Source organism: Alligator mississippiensis, chromosome 3 (genome assembly GCF_030867095.1).
Source record: "Alligator mississippiensis isolate rAllMis1 chromosome 3, rAllMis1, whole genome shotgun sequence".
Classification (NCBI taxonomy): domain Eukaryota; kingdom Metazoa; phylum Chordata; order Crocodylia; family Alligatoridae; genus Alligator; species Alligator mississippiensis.
In genome coordinates, this window is record NC_081826.1 from 259,855,663 (window position 1) to 259,875,882 (window position 20,220).

General features: G+C 42.7%; 1 protein-coding gene across 1 annotated transcript in view; it reads right to left on the reverse strand.

Annotated features, from left to right (window-relative positions):
* Positions 1-20,220, reverse strand: part of MAST4 (microtubule associated serine/threonine kinase family member 4) — a 496,570-nt gene that overhangs the window by 375,893 nt on the left and 100,457 nt on the right. The window contains exon 2 of the mRNA XM_019495987.2: positions 4,548-4,701. Within this exon, the coding sequence (XP_019351532.1) occupies positions 4,548-4,701 (154 nt within the window). The remainder of the gene's footprint in view (positions 1-4,547; positions 4,702-20,220) is intronic.

The window sequence follows — 20,220 nt, forward strand, 5'->3', positions numbered from 1 at the left end:
CTGTGGATGTGGGGGAACCAGCGGATGTGATATACCTTGATTTTAGCAAGGCTTTAGATATGGTTTTCCACAACATTCTTGCAGGCAAGCTAAGGAAGTATGGGCTAAATGAATGGACTGTAAGGTAGATAAAAAAAATGGCTGCCAGTATCGGCCTCAGAGGGTAGTAATCAATGGCTCAACATCTATTTGGCAGCCGGTATCAAGTAGAGTGCCCCAGGGGTCAGTCCTCAGGCCGGTTTCGTACTATATCTTTATCAATGATCTGAAAGATGGCATAGAGTGCACCCTTATTAAGTTTGCAGAACACACCAAGCTAGGGAGAGTAATAAATTGGCTGGAGGGTAGGGCTAGGATTCAGAGTGACCTAGACAAACTGGAGGATTGAGCCAAAAGAAATCTCATGAGGCTCAACAAGGACAAATGCAAAGTCCTGCACTTAGGATGGAACAATTTTGTGTACCAGTACAGGCTGGGGGCTGACTGGCTGGGCAGCAGCTCTGCAGAGAAGAACTTGGGGGTTACAGTGGAAAATAAGCCACTACAAGCCAACATTGTTCCCTTGCTGCCAAGAAGGCTAACGGCATCCTGGGCTGCATTGGTAGGAGTGTTGCCAGCAAGTCAAGGGAAGTGATTATTCCCCACTATTCAGAACTGGTGAGGCCACATCTGGAGAACTGTGTTCAGTTTTGGGCCCCCCGCTACAGAAAGGATGAGGACAAACTGGAGAGAGTCCAGTGGAGGGCAACAACATGAGGGGGCTGGGGGACATTACTTCTGAGGAGAGGCTGAGGGAACTGGACTAACTTAGTCTGGAGAAAAGACTGAGGGGATTTAATAGCAGCCTTCAACTACCGAAAGTGGGGGTTCAAAAGAGGATTGAGCTAGACTGTTCTCAGTGGTGGCAGATGACAGAACAAGGAGCAACAGATCTCAAGTTGCAGCAAGGGAAGTTTAGGTTGGATATTAGGAAGAATTTTCTCACTAGTAGGTAGTAAAACAATGGAACAGGTTACCAGAGAGTTTGTGGACTCTCCATCCTTGGGGATTTTTAAGGCCTTGCTAAACAAAGCCTTGGTGGGGATGATCTAGTTGGGGCTGGTCATTCTTTGAGCAGGGGGCTGGGCTAGATGACCTCCTGAGGTCATTTCCAAGCCTTATTTTTGCATGATTCCATAAAGTATTTTTGACCCAAGTCTCTTTGCTTCAGGTCACCATGTGTACAATAGGGATTATATAAACCCATCCCTGTAGAGGATTAATCAATGTTGGTGAAGCACCTGCATACTATAACGATGAGCACCAGGAGGAAGTTAAGAACAGCACAGTAAACAAAACCTGAGGCAGCGTGTTGAAAAACAAAGAGAAAACAACACATTGAACAGTTGCTCAATTAATTCAGTACTGTCCATCCTGCGCACTAACAGAGACAAAAGTCCTTTGGAAAAATGGTGTAGAAATAACATAATTCAAGATTATTGTAATACACACAAGGGGGCCAAATTAAGTTGCAAACAACTTTAATTCTGTTTTTCCTTAGTGTCTGATTTTTTTATCTTTAATATTATTCTTGTAATATACAGCATGAGTCACCTTACAAGTTTGGGGCAGAGGAAGAGAGTGGTGAACTGTGGGATACTGCAGGTCCTAGAGAGCTGTGGAGCACTATGTGCAGGCGTTATACTTAGTGCTACAAAACTGAAAAGGTCCTCTCTCAAAGAGGTACTATTTTGTAATGTTTTCACCACTTTGGTAGCCTACAAATAGCTTGGAGGGCTGTATACTCACTTCTATGAGGGTATATTTTGCACTAAAAACATAATGCCTATCCAATGCTTAAAACTGTTCCAATGCATTCTAATCTATGAAATAAAAAAGGGTTTTCTTTTTTGTGTTTGTCAATCCTTGTATTTTCATGTTCACTAGCCTTTTTACAGAGAATAAGTCACAGAAACATTAGGGAAAAATACTATATTTAAAAAACTGGCCAGGGCATCAAGAGAAAATAGCTCAAGGAATTTTCTTCCATTTTGTATCATTTTTCATTATCAACAAAACCATGCATTTGATTTATTTACAGATGAGCAGATTCCAGCCAGAGAGAGAGATCAGTTCAGCTTTCTGAACTGAATTTCATCTGTCCAAATTTCCCATAGCTGAACAATACGAGTTTGTTGGACACAACAAGGTCTTGAGCCATGTTCTTAATATTGTCATGTGTAGTCTAATGGAAATCTAGTGTACTATTCATAGCGGTAAAGTTAATCACATGTGCTTCTGCAGGATAGGATCTCTACGTTCAATTTCTTGAAACCAAGATTGCCAAATTTAATCTATTTAATAAAAAAAACACTGCTTAGCTGGTCTTCGCCTTTTCATGTTCATTTTATTTGCATAACCTGAGAACAGATTTTTACGAGAGTTCTGTAAGGAATGGTTCTCATTTTCGGACCTTAAAACAACCAGAAATTTAGGAGCATTCAGCACCTAGAAGCTTCCATCAAGTGTAACAGTAGCTTATGGGGAGTGAATACTTTTGGAAGAATCAGGCTTTCAACACAGCGCTGTGCTGGACAGCAGGTTTTACCATAATAATTCTGCGCAAATCTGCACTTATGTTAGGGTTACCATACGTCCAGGTTTTCTCAGACATGTCCTCTTTTCTGATCCTCCGATCTCCATCTGGGCAGGCTTTTTAATTTAATCAAATGCCCAGGAATTTGCTCAGCTCAGCTGTGAGAGGGGAGCAGGTGCCTGCCAGTACTGGTAGAAGCTGTTCAGGCACCTGGGCTGCAGTCAGAAAATGCTTGGCCACCTGGGGGCAAAGGAGATGTCCCCCCAGGGTCTTAGTACCTATCAAGTTCAGTTTAGTTTCTCTGCCTCAGCACAGAAGGCACTCCCACAATCCTAGCACCTGCCTTTTTCCATCTATTCCTCTTGCAGCAGCATTTGATCAACATGGGGTGCGGGACTGCAACTTGTGGAGGGGGCTAGGTTGTAGGCAGCAGCCCACTATGTGAAAAAGGTTGCAGGGATGGGGCAGCCAGGAGACAGAGGGAGCAGGGGGCTGTTGGAAGTGAGGGGCTGGGGACTGTGGGTCCAGAGTGTGGGGCCCAGGGCTGCAGGGCAGGAGTGAGAGGCATCAGCAGGGATAGGGGAAGGGGGGCTGTGGGCTGGTAGTAAGGGGCATCAGCATGGCCCAGGGGGGCAGGATGCAGGTTAGGAGTGAAGGGCATTAGCAGGACTAGTGGTCCCGAAGTCAGGAGTGAGGGGCCGCAGCAAAGCTGGGAGTCTGTGGCTTGGGAGTGAGGGGCAATGCAATGGCAGGGCCAGTGCACAGTCATATCACTGCCTCTCACAATCATTTCACCCCCATGTGCACGAGCAATAGGTGTCCTCTTTTTTGGAACTGGAAATATGGTAACCCTAGCTTATGTTGCATGCCTTGGTTTCTTTCTGGCTAACTTATACAGGGAGGAAAGAGTGGGTTAGAGCAGCGGTTCTACCAATCTGTGGTACGGGTACCACCAGTGGTATGCAGACAACCCGTCAGTGGTACATTTTAACAGATTGATTATAATTACATGACAAAAATTTGCTGGTGGTACTTAAGATTGTATCATTTTAAACTGGTGGTATACAATCTGTCAGAGTTTGGAAACCACTGAACTAGAGAGACAAAGCAAGAGATCTGTCTACCCATGAGACAACATGGACCTCTAACATACAAAGCCTTGAACAGCTTTGTTGATATATCAACCAAGTCAAGATGGCACACACCTAGGAGACTGGGAGGAAGCTGAATACCAAAAGCATCATAACGATGGAAAGGGGTGTGTTAACAACAGCTTGTCAGATACTTGGATAAATATCTGGAGTCAGAAATCAGGAGAGGAGCTCTTGGGGCTTCAAGGTCTGGAAAGACTAGAAAGAGAACAGCTCTGGCTGTGTGGGCTGGACTGGAGACAGGAACTGCATAACCCTTTGAAGACAGAAAAAGAACCTCAGACTGAGGGGCCTTTGTCCCAGTAATTGATTTTATTGAAGCAGAGCTGTCTATTTACTGCTTGAAACTTCAGGTTGCCCTGGGTCTTCCCATCAAGAGCTAAAGTCCCTTTCTGAAGCAGAAGTGGATTCTAGCTCCTGGAGTTAGGGCCATGGACAACCAGGTAATGTGAGGGACTAAAAGGACAGGGTCTCAAAGTGGGAAGGAGCCTGGACTCCCCCACCTGCTCTAGAAGCCATACCTGGGCTGGCTTTGGGGGACTCTCAGAGACCCAACAAGGCTGAAGTGGTCTTGAGCAACCACTTCCCTGGAGGGTACTTTGTGACATATCTATACTTCTTCACTACATTTTCTTTTTTGGCCCACGGAAACATCTCAGTTAATGGCTAGCTCCACATTCTTTGAGAACTAGGTAGAAGAGAAAACTCTATCAGATAACAGAGGACAAATTATGTGCATTTTGTTACTTGGTATTTGCTTTTCTATGAAAATGATGATTACAATAAGCTGTATTTTTAGATTTCACACCCCTTAGACTCACCAGTCAGGGCTCCTCCAAGACTTCCTCTTCTAAGCTGTTTGCCATCTTCACTCAGCTTTCTCTTAAATTTAAAAGACTTTCCAGACCCAGAAGATACTTCTGGATTGCTGGATTTCCGAAATGACATAGAAGGAGGTGATAATACATGATCAAGCTGTGAAGAAACAAAAAGATGCATCATTAAGAATTCATTCTGCATTAGAGGAGGGAAAGAAAAAAAAAACAAAAAACAAAAAACACACATCTGCCTGAGATTGTACTCCCCTATCATTATGCTTAAAAAAAAAAAAAAAAGCTTTCAAGATGTAAGAACATTACATTTGAAAAGACCACATAATTCATTTAACATCTAAGCTGCAGCATTGAAGTGTCAGGAAATGCCTGATTTATTGCTGTCCATGTAATAAGTCTAACATTTTTGCATGTGTTATGATACAGTCTTCTATATGCAGTATACAACTCCCTTGCCACACACCTCTCCCTCCCCAATAGCTGCCTCATTCAAGGTACAAAATGGGACTTAGAGAGGCATAATAAAGGTTTTTTATGGACCTTCTACACAAAGTTCATTTCATAACTTCAAGTGAGTTGACTATCCAACCCGAATAACCTTTCTCCCCCTGCACAAATTATGTACAGCGTCATGTAAACAGCCACCAGATGGCAGCACATCATAATCAACACAAAGCTGTATGTTTCAAGTTAAGAAACCTCTTTAAAAAACAATACCTAAACAGATACTTAAAGATCTGCTGAAACTGGAAAAAAATATTCTATTTAAACATATTTATTTCATGGGCAAATAATATATTTATATATTATATAATAATTATATAAATATATTATATTTAATTCACAGAAAATATAAAAACACAAAAATTCTAGTATTATTCAGAAGATGTTTTCCCTTTTTTTCTACACTTAACTATATTCTGCTACTTGTGATGACATATCTGATTAATATGGAGATTTCACAAACAGGCAACAGAAAACAGGTGGGCAAAAAAAGGTGGAACACTTGCACAAAAATACCTATCTCCAGAAAAAAGTTAAAAGGATTCAGAAGTAAGAGTGAAATAAAGAAAAAAAAATTACCACTTCAGTAACATATGTGAGGTTGACAAGTACTTGTGCAATCACTAATAACATTTAGCAACATGCACACTACTCGTAATATATTTCATTTCTTAATCCTATTACTTGTGATAGCTTTGAAAACATTTTATTACAACAGCGCAAAAAAATCAACAGCAACAATTCAGACACACTAATTTTCAGATTTATGCTGTTTTATGTTTTCTAATTTCTCAGCCACCCGAAAGTCCATGCGCTTACGAAGTTCATTATCAGGTCATCTGCAGGACAGAGTCAGAGAAGGCACTTCAGCATTTTTCTGGTCAGGATAACATTTTGGAAATTGATTCATTTATCGTTCTCACAGAATGTACTTTCCCTGAATACGGATTCTTTCCTGACTTGTGGCCAAGTACAGAACTTGGTCCTTATTTGTAAGTCCTGTACTTATGCATGATACCCAGCAAAATCATTTAGTAGGTAAGATCCCTGCCTTGAGGAATTTACAATACAAACCAAATTAAAAAGGAAGCAATGAAAACAAATGGGGTCAGGGAGATCCTCTTGCCTACAAAACTTCTGATGACCAAAAAGTATTAAAGCAGGAAAGCTACTAACAAGATACTTAAAGATTTTAGAGTAACTTAACTATTTCTTCACAAATGACAGGTTACTGATTGCAAGATGATGCATCTGTACTGAATTCAATAGGAATTCAAATTGAACAAAGATTTTCTCTTTATATCTAATGTAGCTCTTCTTTATATAGATTCATGCCACATACTAACTGGCTAAGTTTTATGGTTGCACTTCCTTATACAATAAAATCAAAAGTGGAACAGTTCACACAGATTGATCTACCCTATTTGGAAATCAGCCCTGAAACATAACTGAGTTTTCCCTCAACTTTTTAAAGTTCACAGCTAACTCTAATTGGTGCCATTTCCAGGCAACATATGATGATAAAACACCTGTTTTTTGTTCTGGGATATCGTAATATCCCAAACAAAATATTTAACAGAATCATACAAAATCTTGTATCTGGCCTATGTTTGCTGTGGCCATCTAACTAGCTTTAGAATTCTACATCTCCAGTACTAAATAACAATCCAATTTCTACCAAACTACAACTCAAACTTCTAACTTGACATACCCAGGTAATAATTACCAGTAGAGGTGCACTGATACATCCGTCCGATATTGGATCAGTACCAATATTGTATTGGAAATCAACCGGATGCAGTCAATAATTTGGCTGTTAATGCTCATGCATGCAGGCAGCGAGGAGCACAGCCCGGCAGCATGGAGAACTGCATGCAGCTGGTAAGTCTGTTGTGGTGGAAGGGAAAGGAAGGAGGTGCGAGGGGGACGCAGATCAATCGCCCCCCACCCTCCCCCCCCCAGTGAGGGAGGGGATGGGGCGTAGGACAGAGCTGCAGCTTGTGGGGGGGGAGCTCCCACCACTGCTTGCACCCCGGGAGGGAATGAGTGGGGGGCGTGTGACCCCAGATCTGCATGGGGCAGGGCAGGCAGGCTGTAGCTGCAATCTGGAGCCGGGGCTGCTCTGGGCTCTTCTAGGCGGGGGATGGGCTTGGAACGGGAACTACAAAGGGGGTGCAGCCACCCCAGATTTCACCGTAGCCCCACTCCCAGCACCAGTGCCACCTGCCCAGTGCAGCCCTGGCTCTTCCCAGTGCACGGTTGGAGGCAGGGTGTTGAGCCATGGCTGGCTGTGTTGGGCAGGCAGTGGCAGCAGCGCTAGGAGCAGGGCTATGGCAAAATTTGGGGTGGCTGCAGCCCCCTCCCAGAGCCCCCTCCCTGAGCCATGCCCCCACCAAGAAGACGCCAGAGCAGCCCTTGCTCCAGACTGCAGCTGCAGCCTGCCTACCCCGCACATGCCCCCTCCAGGTGCAAGCAGCAGCAGCAGCCAACCCCTCCCGCCCCTCCATGAGCCACAGCTCCATCCCACACTCTGCCCTGCCTCAGCTGGGCAGTGCCTGCCCCTGCTCCCTCCCTTCCTCATCACAGGAAGCTTAGATCTGCTCCCCGCCATGCTCCTACCCTTCCACCACAACAGACTTACCAGCTGCCCACAGGTATATCAGAATTTGGATTGGTATCAGCCAACATGCCTCCTTTAAAAAAAAAAAAAAAAATCGGCTATCGGTATCAGCCCCCAAAATCTGTCAGTGCACCCCTAATTACCAGATGTTGAAAATCTCTCTCCCCACAGCACAATTTTTATTAAAGGACCACAGACAGAGCCCAAGCTGCAAACTATTCAAAACAAAAACAGAAAGACTCACCTTTCCAATAATCCCTTTACCTGATTTTAAAAATTTAAAAGCTCCATGTTTTAAAAGTTGAAACAACAACTCCAGTGCCTCAGTGGAGCCCAGAAAAAGAAATTTTTGTGCCTTTTAATTTCATGGTTTCACCAAAGTCAATGGCAAAATAACTTCAAGGATGACAAAATGTTACCCCATAGGAACAGGTACTACTAGTTAATTTATCTATGCTTTTATATATCTTAAACTTACAACTCTCATACTTCCATTTTTTTTACAATTTGGCAGTATTGCCACATCAAACTTTTTTTCCATTGTTGGGTGTTTTTTGTTCCACGGAAAATAGAGATTTTCTTCAGAGAAACAAGATGCTTTAGAAAATTATGAAGGATTGTTTTTGAGGAGAGAGAATAGGAGCTATTCATTACAACTACAGTACACCTCTTTGAAGGGAGAACAACTTCTGTGCTTCTCAGACTTCTAAATAAAAGTTTCCTTACAAAATTCACATTTCACTTCAAGCCGAAGTTGAAAGAGAATACGAAAAGTTTTTCTATCCACAGCAGAATATCTTTCCCCCTCATGCCAGGTAAAATGTTTGCTTCCAAGGAAGTACAGCCACCAACTGAGGAATGTTTTTAATAACTCCAGCTTTCCTGAAATGCTTCATTCATTCTGGAGATGTACAGTATGGATATTAAGTAGTCTGCTGTGTGCACAATTTTAAAATGGTGATTAAGGCAAATAACTATACATTCTGAACTATACGATGATTCACAAATAAATTTTTCATATGCTTAAATTAGTAAAAGTAAAAGTACTGGAAATATGCACATCAATTAAATCTATTATATTTTGTTGTTTGGTTTTATGGAAACCTTAAAGCCACTGTAACAAGGTTCATATTCCAATAGCCAAAGGATATGAACAGCTGTCCAAACAGAAAGGTCAAAAGACAAAAGATCTGCTTTATTTTTAAACTAGGTCACAGAGATTTTACCAGTTTATAAGCACTCAAGTTTTTCTGCTCAGCACACAAGCCATACTCATTACTTCATAGCGGAGTGCAGCCAAGTCCATATTTACATGAGACTTGCATCCTTGCAAAGTGCCTGGGAATGATATGATGCAGGGCTCTACTGATGCAGAATGAAACCAGAAAGAGGTATGCATAGCCACAGTGGTCAAGAGAGGAGACTGGCCAGTAAGATGTCAGGAAAGAGAACCTGCTCCATAACAGAACTAATCCATGATAGAGAGAAAAAAAAAATCTTTGGTGAGTACACGTTCTTGAATAGTAAACAGTCATTCACAGGTTACAAGCATCAATGTAAAAAGACTGAAAAAAAAAAAAAAGTAGGTAATGGACTTAGGTGGGAGTTAGAAATGGTAACACATTATTTTACTTGTGTGACAACAGGAAAATCTCAACAGAAACAACAATTTTCATTGTGACTGCTATTTTGAGGAGTTCGCTTTCTGAAACAGAAAATATCAAGGTTGTAAAATGATTACAATCCAAATTATTTAAATAAATGAATGAATATTTGACTTCTCCATATCTTGACCATACAGGCAGTTAACCAAGGCTCAGTTTATAGACTAAGCTAGACATATGCTTTTAGTCTAGCATCCCCAATTCAAAACTACCTTTGCTGTTAGATATTCCTATAAATGCATACACTCTAATTTATGCAAAGGGGTGTTCCTGTTGTTAAATACTGAAAAATGTCCTTATTAAAACGCACACCTTAATAGGGAGGTAGGCAAAATACAGCCCACAGGCCGGATCCAGCCTGCCAAGCATTTTCATTGGGTCCATGGAGCCCACCAACAAACTGTGCCCCACCCAGCCCTTTCACCAGCCAGGGTGGGTGCAAAGCACCCAATGTGTACACTCACCAACCAAACATACACTATTGCCTCACTCCCACCCTTATGGGCGGAAGGGCCCGGCCTGAGTAGCGTACAGTTTCTGTGCAGGGCTGCTGCTGCCACTGCTGCAGTCCCCAGGGACCTGCTCCACTTCCCTGGTCTCCTTCTGGCTCTGGGCAGCACGTAGGGAAGTACTGGGGGCAGGGCTGCATCTGGGAGGGAGCGCAGGGCTGGGGCTGGTGGCAGAGCAGAGCTCACACCCAGGTGGGTGGTGGCAGTGTGGAGTTTGGCTGGGCAGCATGTGGGTGTAAGAGGGTGCCCCCTGCCACACTCCCCCATGGCGTGCAGCCCTAGTAAGTGGTGGCAGTGGCCCCATAGCTCAGGGCCCAGGGGCCCAGCACGGCGTGGCTCCGGCCAGTGCTGCACATCACAGCGAGGAGCACAGCAGGCTGTCTATCGCTGGCGCTCCCTGCCACTCACGCGCAGGCCCCACAGCTGCATAGCAAGGAAGGAAGCCTCATGTGCTGGAGCCTGTCTTCCCTGCCAGGGCTGCACAGCACAGGAGAGAAGTCCCACGTGCTGGAGTTGGCTGCCTTCCCCACCCTGCAGGGGAAGGTAAGTGGGGCTTCCCTCCCTGCAGCACAGCCCCTGCAGGGAAGGCAGCAGGCTCCTGCACGCGGGGCTTCTCTCCAGTGCTGTGCAGCCCTGGCAGGGAAAACGGCTGGCTCCAACACATGGGGCTTTCCTCCCTGCTGTGCGAGTGCAGGGGCAGTACTTGAGTGGCAGGGAGCATTGGTGATGGATGCCTGGTAGAGGCTGCGCCCCCCCCACCACAATGTGCAATGCTGGCCAGAGCTGTGCCCTGAGCACCCTGCCTGCTGCTGCACCATGGGTGGAGAGTATGGAGGGGTCCCCACACTCCCCATACCCATACCCATACCCTGCCCCCACCCCCATAACCCCTCACGCCCCCACATCCTATCACACACCCACACAAAACTAAGAATTTATTTGAGTTATTATGCAATCACCTCTATATACACTATGCGAACACAAATCACGACAAAAATATTTTTTGTAATAAAATTAAAATGTTATACTAGCTGTCTGATTTTTAGTGTACAATTTGGTTTTATACTGGTTCCAAGATGGCAACCTGCCCCCAAAAGGAGTATTGGGGGGGGGGGGCCAAGGGAAGGGACTTCTAGTGGTGAAGGCTAGGTGTTAGGGGTAGGACTTCCAGTCCCAAGCTGGCAAACTGTCAAGGCACTTGATAGCTCACCAAAATTCATTAAATGGCTCTCCATCCAAAATAATTGCCCACCCCTGCCTTAAGAGAAAGCAAGTATGTTGCAAAGTCTGAACTAGCTTAAATGCATTTTTCTACAACATTCATTCCTTTAGAGCAGTGTACTCAACCTTTTGGTCCCTGAGCTGGATGACTGGTGTGGATCCCCACACCATACTGCCCCAATCTAGCACACAGGACCCATGCAATCCAACTCACAGGGCTCCCCCACAGGTCCAAAAATTTGGCAATAGGGGAGCAGCAATTAAAGCTGCCACCACTTCCCTGCCACCAAATTTTCAGACCTGTAAGGAATGCTGCAGGCTGGATGACATGGCTATACAAACCGAATCTGACCTACAAGCCAGGAGTAAAGCACCACATGTTTTTGAGGCTTTTGTGCCCTATTATCCTCACTCTGAAAACATACTTCACAAAAACATACCGTTTTTCTATCCAGAAAATAATCTGCACCATAAATTTAGTCTCCGTTTTAAAAGCCCATAGAATTTAGTACTCATGAAACCGTAGGCTTTTGTGGAAACTATTCTATAAGCCTCCAGAGAGAATACAAAAAAAGAGATTAATTCTACAGAACATATTGAATAATTATATCCCTGTTATAAAATTCCATAGGTTAGCTTAAAAATTTGTACAGACACCAAGAGAATAAAGGATTGACAGCCTCAATTTAATTTTAGAAGAGCACCAATTTGCTCTCATACCATTTTCATTTATGTCAGTATCTAGAAACAGAATTTTTCCTCAAAAGTAAATCTTTTGTTCAACAGTACAATATGGTTCTGGGTTCTTAAAAAAAAGTTTACCAGCTTGGCAGGCTTTCTAAAGAAGTCTGCAGTGTTATTCAATGGATTTCACCTTGCAAGATGGGTGACTGTTTAAGATTCTATAGTGAAATGCATGCATGTTTCCAGGCTGTAAATATCTACAGTCGGATCATGTAAGGTCAAGTAATTAACAGTGAATCCTATTTACACAATAATCCCATTACTATCTACATCCTATGTCAATGTTTGGAAATGCCACTGAAATTTCATGGTAAAGCTAATGACTACTTTCTTCTCTACATACATAAAGCAAAGCTGTTTGCTTTAAAAGTACACCTGCAGCAAAGGTTTACTGTCCACCTGACCATATAATCAGAGGCTTCACCTGGCTGCAATAAAGACAAAAGATTTTGGCCTTCAAGAAGGGAAGTGTGTGGCAAAAGTATTAAACACTACCTGTGCCAAGAAGATGAATTAAATAAATAAATAAATAAATAAATAAAAATCGCTAAACCAAAAAATTAAGAAAAATAGGAAAATGGATTGTTTAAAAACAAACAAACAACCCTCCGGCTTTTTTTTTTTTTTTTTTTTTTTTTAAACAGTCTCCACTAATTATTTTGAAAGATACTAATTTGATTTTCAAAATACTTATTCTCTGGCTACCACAAATCTCTTAAGATTAGTGACAGATCTCTCACAAGGCATTTAAAACATAGGTATAAGCTTCAGTTGATTGAATTCCTTAAAGCACATGTAAAACCCAGAATTGAAGTGTTTTTATTACTTTACTGAAAAAAAAATTGCTACGCTTTTTCTTATCTTCTTGCACACACATACCTATACTTATTTCCTTACACAGTGTGTTGACACTCACGTCAAAAGTTTTTACACATTAGACACCAAATCCAAGAAGGGGACATAATTACTTCAAACATTTGCAGACATTGAATTGAAAATGAAAAACATCTGTCAATTTTTTTTTGTCCCCAAGCTCAGACATCATTTTAAAGTAGAAGTTGTAAAACTTAAGTAGAAGCCCAATTCCCAATGGCAGGCACTTAGAGTTAAAATGATGGGCTGCATTTCAAATACCCCCAAGTGCCTGAAGAAAAAAGGAATAAAGTGTATTATATGCTCAAATTCTATCCAAATGCGTCTCCAATATGTAGAGAAAATTTGTTTTGAATATTCAGTAGGAATTCTCACTTTTGCAGAGTATACTACTGAACCAAGCCATCTTCTATGTATTCCCAGATAGCAGCACTGCCAGAAATGGCTACTGAACGGTGGCCAGTTGGAAGTTGCATCTAATTCAGCCAACAGCTGCCCAACAATAGCTAGGCAGGTGCATCACTCTCCTCACATTTACAGTGGGTTCCTGGTTCACCACTGGATACATAAAATATGTCCTTTATCCTTCTCATTAAAAAGTCCTACACACGTTCAAGATGAGTTCCTGTGTAACAGACCCAGTAAAGCACTCCTTGAATGAAAATTAAAAATGCATATCTCCCTTGGCTATTACAACTTCTTGATCAAAATCCAATAGAAACAATACCACATGAGTAAGGGGGACAATGTAGGAATGCAGTGTAGGAATACTTGTGACCTTTCCCTTTAGCATCTTGACACGGAAATAGGTTTTTGGAGATGTTGAAATCGGTGTTGCATGTGTTTGAGGTGTTGCATACATCTTCTGCAAAGGTTTAATGAGCAGAGGGAAGCCCCACAGAAGGAAACCTGGAATGCTGGCGTAAATAAGAAGGGGCAAAACCCCTCAGGGCAAAGCCAAGAAGGGCAAACTACCAACTCCAGATTGATTAAAAGCCGAAGGCAGAATAAATGCATATCTGCTCTTATACAGTTGCAGTACTGGAAAAAGTTGCAGAACATTCTGCATCGGTCCCTAGAAACCATAAAGATGCCTGCTGCCCACTAAATGCCACATAAGGAATCAGAGAAACTCAATTTTCTAAAGGAGAAAATCCTTCCCTTCACTGCCACATGATAATTTAGAATAAAAAAAGCTAAACAGTGCTAAAAAGTTAACACTAACAAAAATATGGCAGATGCTGCCTTACACCATTATGCCATGCTACCTTTTCTCCACCACAGAGCAAGAACTAGGAACACATTGGCTTTAGAATTTACACAGTTTTTACAAACCGAAAGATTGTCATCATTTCCATGTTACTTGCAAATGTGTGCCAACCATAAAGAGCAATGCTGAAATGCCCAATGCAGTACAGTTTGACAAACAGTATAATATAAAATAGAGCAGAGAAGCCAACTACTATATTACTCAAATTCAGGAACAGGGTTCCCCCACCCCCCACCCCATTCATCATGTAGGGGGTGGGAGGGGAAGGCCCTAGTTTTGGATCCAAGAATGGGGGAAGAGACAGCTGCTGCAGCTGTGACTCCGGTCCTGAGCCTGGATTGGGGCAAGGGTCAGAGCCATGGTAGCTGCCTGCCTCCCCCCCTACATCATCTTCTCCCCTTTGGCTGGCCCCACAGCCTCTGCACTCCCCTCTACTGTGAGGCATGGCTCCAGTTCCAGCTCTATGGAGAATATGCAGGCTCTGTCCCCTGCCCCCCCAAAATATCAGCAACATCAGCAGCTTCAGGCCCTGGGACACTGCTGTGTGGCCAGGCAGGGGCTGGGCTTGGGAGGCAACAGAGCCAGCACAGCATCTGACAGTAAGGGGTGTGGAAAAAGTGGACAGCGGCTCTGGGGGGAAGGAGCGAGGAGGCAAGCTGCAAGGGGAAAAAGTGGGTAAGAGCAGAGGGGCAAGGGGGCTGCCTAACCCCCAAGCCACTGCTTTCCATGTTGTAGCAGTAAAGAAGACGGCCCTCTAATAATCAGGTTCTACACCTGGAAAATTATAACAAATGTATAAACTTTCCATGTATAGAATCACATTGTTGAGGGGGTAAGGGGAGGGTCATCTTGGGCTCGGGTAATATAGTAGATGGTTCTTCATACAGCAAAATATCTAACACATTGTTTTACCAATTTGCTAATAGGCAAAAATACTAAAACAACAAAAGGAGACTAGCCTTTAGGTAGAAATGCCAAAATACAAAAGTTGTTTAAAAATCAGGGTTTTTTTTAAATATTCTCTATTTGTTAACTGTCTAAAAGTAGCATCTTGCCTTACTTCCCATCCATAATATTTCTACTTTGCAAATGGGATTCTTTCCTTTAATATAACTCAAGTATTTTTATTTATTTCCTTAGCCACAAACACTGATTAAGGTAATATTGTCACCCTCAACTACTTACTATTTGGCTCTTTATTATGGTGTAAGAAAGCCAACTACAAATAGATTATTTAATATAAATGCTATTGAAAATGTTCAATTTTTATATTGTTGCTTCTTCATACACTTTGGAAAGAAATTGTATGAATTTCTCTGCCAAACAGTTAAACTGAGGGGTTGAAACTCTAGTAAGTTTCCCTTGAAAGTCACTTTCAATTGCAGAAAAAAAAAAAAAACTGAGGCATATTAAGAGGAGGACCTATTCATCTTCATCAGTTGTTGACACCATCATCATTTGGTTCATGAAAAAATGCTTTAATTCACAGAGGAGAATATATCTTCTTGAAGGAGATTTTTCTATTTATCATGAATACTAATGAAGTCAGAGCAGTTTAGTTCATTATAAAATCCATTTCTACTCAGACTCACCAATGGGCTCCTAGCCTTCCTAAAAAGGTTTCATTTGCTCAGTTGCATTGGAGGCCTCAGAAATCTAATTATTTATTCAAGTCTATGCTCTCTATCCATGCTCAATTAGGTCTTACTTTCCCCTCAGTTACATTTAAATTAAAAATAAAAAGCAAGGTAGAAACATTCCTAGTCCCAGTGACCAATTTGCTTTAACAATGCTCACCTAGAACAACTGCAGTTCGAAGTATCAGAAAAGGTTCTTGACCAGAATACTAAATTAAGCCGTGCCATGAGCTAGCAGAATTCATTCTTTTGGCACATGCAAAACACTTTTTGTCCCAGTGGCTTGCAATAGCCCTGACCGGTAATATACATTCAACTTCTACCTCTGTCAATTTTAAAATAAACATGCAAAACTCACTATTGATTTTAGAAAGTATTTTGCTAAATCAGTTGTACGCGACATCAACATCTCTCAAACTGCAGGGTGCACGCCCTCCTTAAGAGAGGGGGACACAGCCAGTGGCAGCAGCAAGGGGGCACAAGAGTGGCCATGAGAGTGAGAGTGGAGTGTGACATTTGGGGGAAATTCTGCTTTACAGAGACCATGAAAAAAACACTGCATTACCCATCTGGGCATATGAATCTTACAATCCATGATCCCACTCTTCAGGAACAACATATAAAGGACTCACAGGACACCAGACAGTTCAGGTACAATACCAAAAGAAAGAAACCATGAAGAAACAGGCTTAGAACATGGGGTTCTCAGTATGAGAGAGAGATGAAGTTGATCCCTAAATCAACAGTAGATGAAAGAAGGAATATTTATGTGAAAGGCCTACCTTGTTGATTTTACCACTATTTTGGCAAAACATACTTTACTTGTTGTACTAGTGCAAATGCTATTGTAGGTACATGCTTGGTATTTAAAAAAAAAAAAGTATCTGCAGCTCCAGATGCTTCAATTTAAGCTCAGTATGACAAACCTTTACCTTAAGTTTTTTTTAAAGCATCTCTCTTCAAGTGACTCAGTAGATAAAAAAAAACTTTAAAATGATTTATCTGTTCTGTGCTGAGTGTTACATACAGCTCAAACGTAACTCGTGCAATACCACGCATCTGAAGAATTGTTCAGAACATTAACCAAAATAAGGGATTAGGTAGCACCATCATTTTCAGCAAACCAACAAAGTTAGCATCTAAATCTCACAATTTTTGTTTATGTATCATAAAAGCTCATAAAAAAGCAATTAGCTGATGTTTCGATAGGACTAACAAGAATAGGTGGAAGGAAGAGCACTACCTTGATCTCTCCTACCCAATTTGTATTCGGTAGAGAGTATTGCTAAGGACAGCTGTCAGAACTGCATTCATAATTTTTAAGCGCCTCCATCCATTTCGCATGTTATGTCATTTGTCATTTATCAATCTCAGGTATCTTCAAGTGGTTGCTCCTGCTGAAGGGGCTTATTAACATCATCTAGCTGGCATAGCCTTTTTAGAAGAGAACTTAAAGGACATGCTGTTACAAGGAGCAAGAACTTGAGGACAAAGGTGGGGGAAGAGAGAAAAGTGTAGTGAGAGAGGAATCTGTGACTGCTCTCCACGCTCACTTTGTCAGACATAACATTTTGTTCCTTGACAAGACATCATCAAGCTGGTTGAGGCAATTATCAAGCACAAGATTTTCCCTACCCAGTCACTGTGACATCTAGGACATGTTGCTTAGTAATAAAGGTATACTTAAAACAATCTTCCCTCATTGTGGTTTTTTTAGCATGTAGTTCTGTTAAATTATAAAGCACTGTTAATAACAAAAGATACCTGCCTTAATGAACATCCATTCTACTAAACAAAAACAAAAAAAAGCTGACAAAAGGCCATCTCATATACTAGCAGAAAAAAATATATGCACATACAAATAAAATGAGGCTACCTGAATAGTATTAAATGAAAGATACCAAATGTAAACATGAATATCCAAATCAAAGTCATGACTCGAGTTTGAAAGAAAAATTGTTTTTTAACCAAACACTTGTTAAACTAATGCCTATACCAATATCTGCATCCTAAATATGAGCAATTAACATAAAATAAGATGAAACAGTATTTGTAAATAAAACATGAAAAGCTAGCCATCTTTTTTGCCATTAAGAGATAACATACTTAATTTTTAATAAAGTTTAGATAAGCTGTAGAACTGCTTTACAAGCTTTAGTTGCATATGAAATTACTACAGTTAACTAATTCTTTTATATCAATGAAAATCTCTTGAGTTCTGTAGTAAGTAATTTAAACTCATTAATTTTTACTACAATATATCAAACAAATCCGAGTAGTATATTAGTTCTGTGATGTCCGCGCAGACTGACAGTAACCTTTGAGTTAAAATTAGGGGGCTTTTTTATTCCAAGTGGTATTTTTGAAAGAGTAACCCAGTTGAATAGAAGAATTAATATGGGATTCTAGCCATAATGATTTATTCATACTTCTTAGAAGTTGCAAGTCAGTTCCGACATTTTATCATGTTTTTCAGTTGTAATGGTACAGGAAGGGTAATCACCCATGTGTCAAGGCATACACTCCTTACTACAGAGATCAGGAATAATACTTTTCTCCCCTATACAATATATAGCACAATTGGCTAGAAGCATTGTGGTGGGTATGAAGTTAACCTAACCGATGGATCAAATCAGAGAAAGAATATTGGACATACCAGACAGTATCGCTTTTCCATTAAGTCAAAGCCATGCTGCTCTGGTATTAACAGAGATACTAGGTTACAAGAATTTCTGACAGACAAAAGTAATTCTGCCAAGCATTCTCCAAGTATATGATTAATATATATTAATATAAGGAGCTAATAGTCCAGTTCCCTTCAAAAAGGAAGCGCCTGCTCAAAAAAAAAGTGAACAAAGAAACACCACAAGAAGTACGTGCGCCCAAGGGCAGACCCAGGATTTGGCAAAGGGGAGGTGCTGCACCCCTGTTCCCAGCCTCCTCCTCACCACTGGTAGGGACATATCCCTTCATAGCAGTCTTTGGAGACACTGAAAGTCCCCAAAGACCATAAGAATGCCTCCCTTTGCCTCCATATTTAAGAGGCACATATTTTCCCTTATCTTGCCCCATTTTCCCTCAGGGGCAAAGAAGTTACAAAACTGCTGCCTGCTCCAGCTGGTCTGTGCAGGGGGTGGGAACAGTGACAGCAGATGAGATGCCCTAATAGAAGAGCATGGCTGCAGAGCACTCCAGGCCAAGGCTATCAGTGACACTTTCCATTAGATTCTCAGTGGTCATGGCTACAGATCCACACCACAGCGCAGTGGCAATGGCCATCTTTTAAAAGCACCCCTGCCTGCGTGCCCCAACCATTTTCCCAGCAGTACCACTGAATCCCTATCTAGGGGCAGATCTTTGCTCCATGAGGTTCAGCCTCCCTCCCAGGTCTTGCTTGTCCATTCCCCAACCTCCTCTGTTCAGAGCTAGTCCTTTCTCCTGCTGCTTGCAGTAGGACTGAGACCAGAGCCCTGGTCAACAGATGCAACACAGTCCCAGTCGCACCCCAGACATGCTGTTTGCACAGCTTTTTCATGGCACCACCTCTACCCTGTCCTCTTCTCAGTTCCCAAACCTGCTACCCTCTTTCATATTTAGACTCAAACTCAGGGTGCTTGAATTGAGGTCTGGAGCAACTCCTATCCACCTCTCAGATTCTGAGCCAGCTCTAGTGCTGTGAGGGGGCAGCAGCTACTTGGGGCTCAAGTCCTTTTGGCCTATCGGGTCAATGTGGAGGCATACCTCCACACTACTTCACACCAACGGACTCCCTTAGTCTAAAACACCAGTTGAGTAGGCCTCTGTTTTGAAAGGCCACAGTATGGCCATTCACCCTCCCCACCCCAGTTTTAACAGCACTTTTTCATTGCTCACTTAAAGCAGGGGTGAGCAAAACGGCAGATCTGGCTGGCAGCCAGACTCCATTTCCCAGCAGCCCCTGCCCGCAAGGCTAGGGCCAGTCTCCATGGAGACTCCAGCTGCAGCTCTGCTGTGATAACACAAAGCTGGGGTTGCTGTGGAGACTAGCCCCAGCCACACTGGCAGGACGCACAGCAGGGCCAGGGAGCTGCTTCAGAGCTGCTGGGATGTCTCAGTGGAGGCAGCTTGGTCCAGGGCCAGGGCAGAGATGTGATCCGCTGCCTCTGCGCCCCTGTTCTGAGTGTGCAGGCTGCAGATCACGGGTCTGTCCCAGCTCCTTGCAGTGGTGACAGCGTGGTCCTGAGCTGGGGCAGAGCCGCGATCTGCTGCCTGCGTGCCCCTGCCTGGATAGTGGAGGATGCAGATCGCAGCTTTGCCCTGGCCCCAGGCCAAGCTGCCCCCACTGCAAGATCCCAGTGGCTCCAGAGCAGTGCCCTGCCCTGCCCTACCACCCGCCCTGCCACCAGGACTGGGGCTGTTCTCCATGGCAACCCCAGCCTTGCACTATCACAGCACAGCTGTGGCTGAGGTTTCCATGGGGACCAGCTTCAGCTGTGCGAGCAGGGAATGCTGGGAAATGGAGTCCACTGCTGGCTGAATCTGTTGGCCAGACTTTGCCTGCCCCAGACTTAAAGCATAGATGATTGTGACACTTTCTCCTGTTCAATGAACAGGTTTTTTTGTTTCACAAAGCAATCACA